This window comes from Syngnathoides biaculeatus, chromosome 2 (genome assembly GCF_019802595.1).
Source record: "Syngnathoides biaculeatus isolate LvHL_M chromosome 2, ASM1980259v1, whole genome shotgun sequence".
Lineage (NCBI taxonomy): Eukaryota > Metazoa > Chordata > Actinopteri > Syngnathiformes > Syngnathidae > Syngnathoides > Syngnathoides biaculeatus.
The window spans coordinates 18,842,166-18,854,921 of record NC_084641.1 but is presented as its reverse complement, the minus strand read 5'-3'; the positions used below and the strand labels follow the sequence as shown (position 1 = coordinate 18,854,921).

The following is a 12,756-nucleotide window of genomic DNA, read 5'->3' as shown; positions in this document are numbered from 1 at the left end:
TCCCCTGTGCCAATGATTCCATGCTCCTTTATAATATAATGTGGTAAAAATGTGTAATTTTTCTATCTACCAAATTAAAAAGAGTTTATTTCACATTGCCTTTTTTTTCCTCATCATTTTGCTATTTTTTTCCTGTGCGGCCCAGCTGTGCTGCAATAATGTGATGCTAACCGCAAAAAAGGGTTGTTTTTAAATGAAATAAATTATGAAGATTATGTATATTACAGATTATAAACATTCAGTGTATTTACAGTTATATTTACTTCAAGATGCCAAATTATTTTGCCACCTATGAAGTGTTTGGAAGGGCTTCCTGTTCACCACCTGCAAAACTAAAATGAAGCATAAACATGATAAATGATAATCTTGGGAAGATAGCTTGAGGGTCATTCATTTCAGTGTATGGTACTGCTTCAAATCCACACAAAAATGGAATGGGCAAAAAAAATTAGGAAAGCATCCACAAAGATTTGCCTGCTTTTAATTCAAATGCGTGAAATCGGTACAGTGAAGCCATATAAGAAGAGTACCTCTGCACAGTGGACGGGACGGGAGTAGAAAAATATCACTGGCGCAAACATTTTGGCAGCAAAATTCTGCTCTTTTCCATCCTGAGATGAACAAAATCAGTAGCCATTTGTTTTGTCACAATTGATTTGACAACGAACCTGCCTCCAGTCCACATAAAAGTACATCTTAAAAGAAACCAAACGGTTTGCAGCTGAACTCATCCCAGACGATGGCGGTTTGATTATCAGGATAAAAATGGAAGACAAGTCGACGTTTAACAGCTAATGGAGGGGGAAAAAAAAATCGTGCCACTTTACACCAATGTTTATTTTTGCATGAACATTGCCGGTATTCTTAAAGAGGGCAAATTTCTGAGGTAACACAAAAAACAAAGGTGTATGAGAAAAGAGCACAGTAGAAGCCCTCTTTTGGAGGACTGTGTTCTTCGCTTTGTACAAGACTGGAAGGTCCCGTTGATTGGATTGAAATGTTGCCTCTTGTCACCTTTGATCCCACTTTGATGTCTGTAATGATGTCAACTTCCTCACAAGTTCTCCCCAGGCTGGTACTGAGGCTCAGTGGAGGTGAAGTAATCCTCTAGGAAACCTTGCAGATACTCGAAAGTAGGCCTCTCCTCGGGCTCTCTCCTCCAGCAGGTCAGCATCAACTCATGCATAGATTCCGGGCACTCTGCCGGGCACGGCATCCTGTAACCGCGCTCCACCTGGTCCAGAACCTCCCGGTTCACCATACCTGGAAGAGGGAGAGAAAGACTTGACTGTCCAACCTTAGAGACGTGACAAAATATATACCGTTTGTATATCCCATTGGACTACACTGAAAAGATGACCCTTTGCTGCGATGTAAAGTGGGCAGACGGTTACAATGAAGTATAATGCAGCACTCAGATTAACTCTTGTAAAAGAGACAGGATCCTCGAGGGTGCATGGGAGTTCGCCAAACATGTCTACACGTGTTTTGTGGACTTGGAGAAGGCGTTCGACCGTGTTCCTCGAGGAGTCTTGGGGGGGGGGGGGGGGGTGTTCTTCGGGAGTATGGGTAACCGAGCCCCCTGATACGGGCTGTTCAGTCCCTGTACGCCCGCTGTTAGAGTTTGGTCCGCATTACCGGCAATGAGTCGGACTTGTTTCCGGTGAGAGTTGGACTCCGCCAAGGCTACCCTTGGTCACGTTTTGTTGACAACTTTTATGGACAGAATTTCTAGGCGCAGCCGAGGCGTAGAGGGTGTCCGGTTTGGTGGCCTGAGCATCACAACTCTGCTCTTTGCAGATGATGTGGTTCTGTTGGCTTCATCAAGCCATGATCTCCAACACTCTCTGGAGCGATTCGCAGCAGACTGTGAAGCGGCTGGGATGAAAATCAGCACCTCCAAATCTGAGACCATGGTCGTCAGTCGGAAAAGGGTGGCGTGCCCTCTCCGGGTCGGGGATGAGATCCTGCCCCAAGTGGAGGAGTTCAAGTATCTTGGGGTCTTGTTCACGAGTGAGGGAAGAATGGAGCGGGAGATCGACAGACAGATTGGTGCAGCGTCTGCAGTGATGTGGACTTTGTATCCGTCCGTTGTGGTAAAGAGGGAGCTAAGTCGAAAGGTGAAGCACGAGCTGTGGGTCATGATCGAAAAAACAAGATCCCTGACACAAGCAGCCGAAATGAGTTTCTTCTGCCGGGTGTCCGGTCTCTCCCTTAGAGATAGGGTGAGAAACTCGGTCATCCGGGAGGGGCTCAATGTCGAGCTGCTGGTCCTCTGCATTGAGAGGAGCCTGATGAGGTGGCTGGGGCATGTGATCTGGATTCCTCCTGGACGCCTCCCTGGTGAGGTGTTCCGGGCACGTCCCACTGGAAAGAGACCCCGGGGATGACCGAGGACACACTGGAGAGACTATGTCTCTTGGCTGGCCTGGGAAAGCCTCGGGATCCCTCTGGAAGAGCTGGAAGAAGTGGCTGGGGAAAGGGAAGTCTGGGTATCCCTGTTGAAGCTACTTCCCCCGCGAACCAGCCCGGAAAAAGTGGTAGAAAATGGATGGATGTAAAAGAGGTAATTTAATATGCCAATAAGATAACACCACACACAGATATTGTCAAGACTGCTGGTGACAAAAGGGAGTACATCCCTCAGTGAAAATGTCCAAATTGGCCCCATAAACTTTTGCTGCTCAAGGGTTTTGGCATTCAGAGTTGGTCTTGAGTTATTTTGAGGGCACAGTAAATTGAGACTTTATATTGATGCAAAGTGCCATTTAGTCAGTGTTTTCCCATTCAAAAATAATGTCTGTGGTGTGCTTTGTCAAACTACCCAAGGCTGTTTGTATGGAAGCAGGTCGCTGAATGTGGAAAGCAGAAGATGAAAGAAATTTAATGCCACGGACACATTGGCAGACGCCAACACCCTCCAGCAAAATAAAGACCAAAAAAGCAAATGCCGTCTCTTAAAAGCTAACAATTATAATGCTATTCTGTGAACCCCAGAAAATACAACCCAGCTCTGCATTGCAATGCACAAAAATTGACCTAAGACACGAAAACTGGCAAAACGTTGAAAGAATACAGTGGTACTTTGATGTATGAAGTTCATTTGTTCTCCATTTACTTGCATATCAAATAAATTTCCCCTTTGAAATGAATGAAATCCAATATGTTCAAAAAAAGAAATAATAGACCAAGTGACAGTTCGTACCTTGAAAAGTTTGTAAATTGGGGCATTCGGAAATCAAGGATAGTACGAGTTAGGTGGAGCAGACTAGAAAACCACAACCTAAATAAAGATGACTTGCCTGGATACGGCACCCTCCCTTTGGTTGCCAGTTCGGTCAGCAGGATCCCGAATGACCATACGTCAGATTTAATGGTGAAGCGTCCGTAGTGAGCTGCCTCGGGAGCTGTCCACTTGATGGGGAACTTGGCTCCTGCAAAATCAGTCGGCGGGCACAGTGGCACTTGAAATAAACACCGGCGTTCCCCACACAGAGATCAAATGGATTCTGGAGGTCATCCAAGCCTTTGCTGACCTTGTCTGGCTGTGTATTCGTTATCCTCGATGAGGCGAGCCAGGCCGAAATCTGCCACTTTACAAACCAGGTTATCTCCCACCAGGATGTTGGCAGCTCTCAGGTCTCTGTGCACGTAGTTCATCCTCTCCACGTAAGCCATCCCCGAAGCAATCTGACGGAGAAGCAGATTTGGACACAGAACCAGAACACCCGTTCCCCCCGTCCGACTACAAACGCACGGTTGTAGATAACCACAGTAAATTCCATCGTGCGTTCTTCAATGCATAGGATGTGTTAAATGTCTGCCCTTTTAATGATGCTGCATAATTGACATGAGAATAGAACTGATAACTATTCTTAGCTCAGGTACTGCCACAATCACACATCTGCCCAATAAACTGCCAAAAGATATGGACAATAATGCGTAATTGTGCAGTATGCTGACCTGTGATGCCATGTCCACCAGCTGAGGGAGGCGGAGCATTTTGCCCATTTCACCTTTGAGGAAATCCAGTAAACTACCTGTTGGGAAGAGTAGAGAGAACGGGCCGCCATTAAAAATACGGTTCATTTAAAAAAACAAAAAAAAAACGGGTTAACTAAGTGGTAGCATTACATCACCTTCCCCTAAATTTGGTTTGTTTCATCACTTGATCGATTCTAAATCCAAAAGTCAATCAACTTTTTTAAACTGACTGTTTTATAGGGTCTGTACTGAAAACTGAAGATCAAAGAGTGTAGTTCTACATGAACACATAATGAAATTAAAAGAATAATGGAAAAGATGAACAGAAACCCGTTAAAACAAATTTTACTCAAGAGTGTAACAAATGAAAGCAAATATAAAGTAACGCAGAAAACTAATTTACAGTGTTGACAGAGTGTTTTTGCAGGTATGCAAGACTCCAAATAAACTAATTCCCTTCCTCTGGGTGAATGAAGATGTTCAAGGCATTTTTATACTGTAATTTTCATGTTATGATGCTACATACAGTGTTAAAATTATATCTGTATTTGCTCATTTGTATCATCTTCAACCATACCGATGACACAGTTTCAAGTTTACCATAACACATAACATTTATCAATATGGAAGTTTGCAGGACAGAATAATTTGATGTCTTTTTCTTACAACAATCCATCCATCCATTTTCTTTGCCGCTTATCCTCACAAGGGTCACGGGGATTACTGGAGCCTAACCCAGCTGTCAACGGGCAGGAGGCGGGGTACACCCTGAATTGGTTGCCAGGCAATTGCAGGGCACACCGAGACAAACAGCCGCACTCACAATCACACCTGGGGCCAATTTAGAGTGTCCAATTAATGTTGTATGTTTTTGGAATGGGGGAGCAAACCGGAGTGCCTGGAGGAAAGCCACACAGGCACGGGGAGAATATGCAAACTCCACACAGGCGGCTCTGGGATTGAACCCAGGACCTCAGAACTGTGAGGCCAACGCTTTACCAGCTAATCCACCATGCCACCCGCTTACAGCACTCCTCAAGGTCAAGATTTAAAATCGAATGTCAGATGACAAGTGATTGTTGCTTTGCTTGCGTCTGTCGGCTGAACTGGTAATGCTACATGGCATTCGCACATACTGTACTCGGCAGGGCGGCACGGTGGAGCACCTGTGGAGCTTTGGCCTCACAGTTCTGAGGTTATGGGTTCAAATCCCGGCCCCCCATGTGTGGAATTGGTATGTTCTCCCCGTAGCTGTGTGGGTTTTCTTCAGGCACTCCAGTTTCCTCCCACATCCTAAAAACATGCAACATTCATTGGACACTCTAAATTACCCCTAGGTTGGGATTGTGAATGTGACTGTTGCCTCTCTCCAGAAAATTCAAGACATTTAAGTGCGGCTTATAGTCGTGAAAATACGGTACTTCTTGGAGAAACTCGCTGCTTGCTGGACAGCCCACTGGGGGAACTCTCAGAGTCTGTGGCAGCTGAGTCAGATGAACAATCTCGCAATGGAACAGGCAAGCCGAGGCGGTGCGGTCTCTGTTCACTTCCAGAACTTGAAAACGGAAGTGGAGTAAACGACAGTCAACTCTAATTGGCTGTTGTCACATACTTTTCTGCCATGTTCAAGCGAGGAAATACACAAAGCTGATCGCCGTGATCAACCTGACAGTTCTGTCACTAACCACAATTATTTTATCTGCCAGCTGCAGTTGACATTTGAAAAGAGGTGTTATACTGAGGCGATAAATGAACTTGGTGTTCGTGTGAAAGCACGACAAGACCTTGCAAACCCTTCAGGGAAAATATTACTAATCAACGTTCACAGGTGTACAAGTCCATCCCAACCTTTTCCCATGTACTCAGTGACGATGTAGATGGGCTCCTCCGACACCACGGCGTATAGTTGAACCAGCTTTTCATGCCTCAGCTTCTTCATGACCTGGGCCTCCTCCAGGAAGGCTTCCGGGGACATGGTGCCAGGTTTCAGAGTCTTGATTGCCACACGGGTTGTACCATTCCACGTACCTGATAAAAGACGTATGAGTGCCATTAAAACTGCCGCTTGGGAAAAAAAAAAAAAAAAAAAAAGAAGAAGCTAACTGGACAACATAAATTGGTTTCAAAACATTTCTGCCATTTAGCGATGGTCTATGTTTACGCACGGATATTTGTTGCAGTTGGGTCAGGGGAAAAGCAATTTAAAAAATGATGGTGAAGCAAAGTGATTTTTAAGACACTATTAGACGCGTTATATACATATAACATGATGTATGAGTGAGTTGAATGGGAGTTGCCGAGATTTTTTTTTTTTTGCCAAAATGGTAGTTTGTAATGGGCTAATGCTAATCGCAAATGCTAACCATTTAGCAAAGGCTGATTTTGTTGGGGCAGCACGGTGGCTCAGATGTAAAGTGTTGGCCTCACAATTCTGAGGTCCCTGGTTCAATCCTAGACCTGCCTGTGTGGAGTTTGCATGTTCTACTCGTGCCTGCGTGGGTTTCCTCCGGGCACTCCGGTTTCCTCCTACGCCCCAAAGACATGCAACATTAATTGGAAACTCTAAATAGCCCCTAGGTGTGATTGTGAGTGCGGCTATTTGTCTCGATGTGCCCTGCGATTGGTTGGCAACCAGTTCAGGGTGTACCCCGCCTCCTGCCCGATGACAGATGGGATAGGCTCCAGCACTCCTACGACCCTCGTGAGGATAAGCAGCTAAGAAAATGGATGGATGGATGATTTTGTTGGCTCCAATTATGTAGAGTTTATTCCATACACTTAGAACCAAAATATGCAGTTTAGAGAGAGAAGCCCGATCCTCATAAATTTGAAAAAAATATTGTGGTATATTTAGTTAGTAGAAAAAACTATTTTTTTTTTTTAAATATAATTTTGGGGGAAGGAGATCGGCAATCACCTGAGTATTTGATGAAATATCTAGAAGATAATTGACACTAAAAATGTAGATAAAGACAGCCCTAACTTCAACCACCCAATCAGTAAAAACTCAAGACAGAACCAGAAAGTCTTTGACACCAAGCTCTTTGTCAAGTTTCTAAGTTCCCAGAAACCTATGCCCAATTTCTTTGCTACTACGCCAATACTGGGCTTGACAAAAGCCATGCTTACCCATCCAAACTTCTCCAAAGCAGCCCTGTCCGAGCTTGAGATCCAGACGAAGAGACTCTCTGGGGATCTCCCAGGCATCCTTGGCTAAGCCCTGAGTCTGAGGCTTCAGAACTGGACAGATGTCGGTAAGACTGTGACACAGCCCGTCAGCATGTTCTGGAGAAACAGGAAACAAAAGGAATAATATCCTGGTAATCGGACAGTCATCTAGAGGACAGTCATCAAGAGGACTTAAACAACACTGGAACCAAATACCAGATGAAACAAGATTAAAGATTAAAATTCTTGCCTTGCTTAAAAGTGTGAAGATTGCTTGAACATTTTGACTCATTCTGACTGGTGATAAGAACCCTGCATTAATCTGTAATCCGGAATCAACTCCTACAATTTTGTGATGGAAATTATTCAAATTCGGAGGGTTTCTTGCCTTGACAAGGATCAAAATATATCTCACATTTGATGTTATTTACAAAAAAGGGTTTAGTCTTAAAAAACAAAACAAAACATGGCTTCAAACAACATTAAGATATTTTGTGTTTTTGTAGCAGAATTATATAGCGTGAATTCTTTAGCTTGGTGCACTGAACAATATTTTATATTGAATAATCTATTATCTGAACTAAAGCAGAGTATATGTGCATGAATGATAGGGGCGGTGCGGGAAGAGTGAAGCTCCAGGGAGAAGATATAGCAATTCAAATACTTGGGGTCAACAATAGAGAGCAATGGAGAGTGAGGTAAGGAAGTGAAGAAATGGGTCCAAGCGGGGTAGAACAGTTGGCGGAAGGAGTCTGGTGTGTTATGTGACAGAAGAGTCTCCGCTAGGATGAAGGGCAAAGTTTAAAAAACAGTGGTGATGTACGGATTAGAGACGGTGGCACTGAAGAAACAACAGGAAGCAGAACTGGAGGTAGCAGAAATGAAGATGCTGAGGTTCTCACTTGGAGTGAACAGGTTGGATAGGATTAGGAATGAGCTCATTCGAGGGACAGCCCAAGTTGGATGATTTGGAGCCAAAATGAGAGAGACCAGACTTCGATGGTTTGGACATGTCCAGAGGTGAGAGCGTGAGAAGGGTGCTGAGGATGGAGCTGCCAGGCAAAAGAGCGAAAGGAAGACCAAAGAAAAGGTTGATGGATGTTGTGAGGAAGGACATGACGACAGTTGGGTGTTAGAGAGGAAGATGCGCGAGATTGAAAAAGATGACAGGCTGTGGCGACCCCTAATCAGGACAAACCAAAAGGAAAAGAAGAAGAATGATCTAATACTTATCTAATGCTTATATACAATTCAAGACTAGTGCCAAGATGATTCAATGAAGTTAAGTGACTCACTGCGATAGTGATTGACAAGCTGCTGCAGAGCGCTAAACTGCGTGCGAGATGTGATGTAAAAGCCGCCGCTGTCCAACTTCCTGATCTTGTAGTGTTTCACATTCAGCCCCTTGGTGTTGTCGTAGTCCAGCACAGACAAACAATAGGCACCTGCATACAGAAGCAAAACACGACAGAAATGTAACATGTGCTCATCTCATCTTGAAAGAATAACAACACCAAACACCAAACAAACAATACAAAAGAAGTGCAATAAGGTTTCGTTCATTTAGTCCAGTTTTTTCACTAAATATCATTCCAAAGCCTCGAAAAGTGTAACCCCATATGATACTTGATTGAAACACATCTGAACAACAAAAATACAGCACCCTCCATTGCCTCATAAATAGTGAGTTCTATCCAGTCCCTCAATCCTGATTGGGTTCCGAGCGCTGTACCTGTATATGGTGCGTGTGGCTTAAACGAGTACATGTAGCACATTTATTAATGTCAACCATTCAATACCAACACACCATGATCATTACCAACCTTTTTTTTTTTTTTTAATTTGAATTTTATCATAGCTCACTATTTCTGTTGTTAGGTAGGAGTTAGGTGATGTTTTTTTATCACGAGAAAACAATGAATGCGAGAGAGAGAAAGAAGGAGAGAGAGAGAGGCCATGTTGGCTGTAGCTCAATATTCAAATAGCCTACATCAGATTTGATGGTTGAGTGGGAAAGTGGGAATAATACTGCATTAAAATGAACATTTCAAAAAAATATATATCTTGCCTGGCCTGGAGCTCAGCATTAAACACTATACCCAATAATCGCCACCTATTGACAATTTAGTCAGTGTACATAACATGAATTCTTTGGAAGGTGGGAGGAACTGTGAGGCAAAAAGTCAGCCTCAAAGGTAATGTTTGCAGCATGCTTTGTTTTCAAGTTTTGATTTTACACAGTTACTTGTGTAACTTGTTTTGGAAATTATGAGACAACGTCTATACTGTAACTTAGATGTTACCTGTACACGACCAAAAAAGTGAGTGGTAGCGCAATTTTACAGCCAGTATTTGTTATGGGGAAAATAAACTACAGCACTGTGGGTTGACATGATAAAGGTTGAGGACGGAACAAAAGTGCTGAGAGAAACTCCAAACTCACCTTTGATGTTTGTTAACTGAAGATCACATAGCATCTCTTTTACATATTTCATGAACTCTGCAGAAACACTCTTAATGTATGCCTTCTGTCTGAGTAACTGTGAGATTTTGAGAACTGGAGGGGACCTGTTTTATTGGTGGTCCTTGAATATACCTTTAGCATTTTAAAAGTGAAAGTATGCTTTAGCCTCTCTCTAGATACAGTTACTAATAGTTGGTGTCATCTTCCTTGCCAAAAATTTTTCCTATATTCCTAAACACATATTATTGTGAAAATGGTAAAATGTGAATTCAATAACTAATCCCTTTTGTGTCAAGTGCCATTGCACATATTTTTTTGCTTCTTTGTGATGTTGCATCAGTTTGTTCTAGCATGTTAATAATACCGATAAGCCTTGTGTACCTTGAGTACTTTTTACTTGGAAAGATCACGAATAATATCATCATTTATAAGTGAGTGGGTGTATTCATTTGACTTGGCTCGTAATGGAACCCAGTGCTCTGTCTTAAAAGTCCGATGTGATACAAATAGGCAAATAGACATTTCTCTTGCATGACATCACGCATTTAGTATCACTAACCCGACTCTTCGGCATAAAACATCACATAGCACACACTTCATTCAGCAGGTCAGTGATACACTAACAAAGTGAAAGTTGTTCTCCTGCAATGTATAAAACACCGATGGGAATTCAATCAAACTCAGAGAAGATACTTCTTCCTCACCTACCTTCGACCATAGAGCTTTGTGTTTGTTGATATTGTCCAAATTTAATTGTACGTGAGCTCTTCTGCGAGCCTTAATCCATCATAGAGACTTCATCAACTGTGCTTTAGGCTTTGGAAAATGAATCAACCGGGCCCCTTGTAACCTAGCAGGATATCTTTCATCAGAGTTGCACGTTCCCTAAGCGCATCTGAGGACGAGTTTGTTCGTAACGTTAACTTTTCCAAGCGCACGAGACTGACAACCAGCATTGCTTCTGGGACATGATGACAAGAGGGACGCTGTCAAGCCAGGGTTTAAAATAATGTGGCTATCTGATTGGCTATTATTGTACGAGTGATTGACAGGTCGGAAAGGTGCATTGTGCAGCCTGAATCACAGGCGATGCGGTGTTTATGCCACCAGAGGGCGATCTCCATTAAGTCAATTGTCTGAATCACAGCACCACCCCCTAGCCCTGAGCAATGCCTCCTTCCTTCTTCACATGTATAAAGTGGGCGATAATGGGTCGTGGTTGCAAAGGCCGCATCTTCACACTGACCTAATTCTGTCTGGCTTGCAAAGCCAGCCAGGACCTCCACATTGCTCCTTCTCGCATAGTCAACTTTCCCCTCTGACATGCCTATACTGTGGCCTATTTTTCATTTTAATCATGGGCTAATAACCAGAAATAGGACACACATACAAGCAGTCGAACCTAAAGGGAGAATGTGGCCAATCAGAGGCATCCCCAAACATATCCTGCAGGCATCTCATCAGACATTTTTCCATCTGCCTAAGTTAGGCACACAAAGCTGTGAAAAAAAAAGAAGTGTTGTTCAACCCTGCTTGTTGGAACACGTCGTGTCATGGAATTCAAGAGGATCAGCATGAACTCCAAATGAACAAAAAAATGTCGTTACAACGCGCTCCAACAACTCAGTGTTTTCTTTTTGTCCTTACATATTGTATGTTACAGTATTTTAATTCTCAATCAATCCATCCATTTTCTATCGTGGCTGTCCTCAAAAACGTTGCGAGCACTGCCACGACGGTGCCGTTTGCCACAGTGAGTGTGGTTGTGCATTAACATGGTGACTGGTGGTGGAGCTCTTTTGAGCCCCAAATCTGTCACAATTGTGTCCATAATTTAAAATTTAAATGAAAGTAAAAATAAGACTTTCTGCACGTATTCTGGAACAAAAACTGCTCAAGGGAGAGGTCTCAGTACACTTTACAATCGCTGCTGAGATATGTCTGGAATGGGAAGAACTTCTCTAATCCAATCTTGAATATTGGCCAGTGTATGTGGAAAGGAGGATCAATTTTTCAAGCGTTATACTTTCATTTACCTTTGAGGAAGTGGTTTTTGGGAGGGTGGGGCTAACTATTATAGGCGTCGAGTCATAGAGTACAAGTCGCAGCTAATGAGCAGTAGAAAAAGAACTCCTCCTGAAAATTGCAATCCGCATTTTATATAGCTTTTAACTCCACATGCAAGTCAAGACATGAAAAAGGGTAAGCTTTGACATCCACTCGTGGCGTAACTGTGCATAAAGCGAATGGCATATTTCACAGACTCTGGGCAGTTACTGTAATTCCCAGCCTGCAGAGCACACCTGGTTATAAGTCTCACCCAGTACATTTGTAAAGGAAATACCATTTGGTACATACATACATACCTACATACATTGCAGCTGCGTAAAAGCCCCAAGTGCACACATTGAAACCGACATTGAAACACGAGATATTTACAAAGACAGTAAACAGAGAGCTGAACGCTAGCGCCGCCACGCTAATGCTAACACTGTGTTAAGGCCAGTACAGCGCTAACACTAGCGCCACACTAACAGGGCCTGTTAAAAAAAACCCGATAAAAATCACTGAGACACAGCATTAACACGCTAGTGCAGCGCTAACAGGACCGGACCGGCAAAAGTCACTTCCTCATTAAATGTATTCCACCGGTCTCACTCTTGCCTTTTCCACTCGAGTGCCCCCTTGTGGGCATGAGAAAAAAAAAATGCACAAATGAGCCACATCCCCACCTAAACCGCAGGGTTGAAAGCGTGTGAAAAAAGTCGTAGCTTATAGGTCGGAAATTATGGTACTCCAAAGATGGCAGAGTAGCCTATAGATACGGATGCGAACTGAAAAAAACTTTTCCAACTGGGATTCCAGTTCGATGCTGCTTAAAGCTCAATTGTCGTCAAACGGATGATTTTTGGTATATTATTAATGAAAAACCCACAGCCAATATGGTCCCATATGTTTTTTTCACCACAAAACATGATTTTGACGCGTAAAGCTTTTTCTAACTCCCGCCATGAAAATCCTCTCGAGGGATTTGTTTTTGAGAAGAAGCAGGAAGTGACGTACAGGACAGAGGCGCCCCCTAGTGGACTTGTTTGTTTCCATTAGTTTTACCTCCGGGAAGGTAGCTCGTTGTTCCTTCG

General features: G+C 43.3%; 1 protein-coding gene across 2 annotated transcripts in view; it reads right to left on the bottom strand.

The window, feature by feature from the left end:
• Positions 1–464: 464 nt before the first annotated feature.
• Positions 465–12,756, bottom strand: part of src (v-src avian sarcoma (Schmidt-Ruppin A-2) viral oncogene homolog) — a 51,565-nt gene continuing 39,273 nt past the window's right edge. For both annotated transcript variants that reach the window (XM_061839151.1, XM_061839158.1), the window contains 7 exons: positions 8,448–8,597; positions 7,114–7,269; positions 5,833–6,012; positions 3,964–4,040; positions 3,537–3,690; positions 3,303–3,434; positions 465–1,263 (listed from right to left, as the gene is read on the bottom strand). In XM_061839151.1, coding sequence (XP_061695135.1) covers positions 1,055–1,263; positions 3,303–3,434; positions 3,537–3,690; positions 3,964–4,040; positions 5,833–6,012; positions 7,114–7,269; positions 8,448–8,597 — 1,058 coding nt within the window. In that variant the 3' untranslated portion in view covers positions 465–1,054. The remainder of the gene's footprint in view (positions 1,264–3,302; positions 3,435–3,536; positions 3,691–3,963; positions 4,041–5,832; positions 6,013–7,113; positions 7,270–8,447; positions 8,598–12,756) is intronic.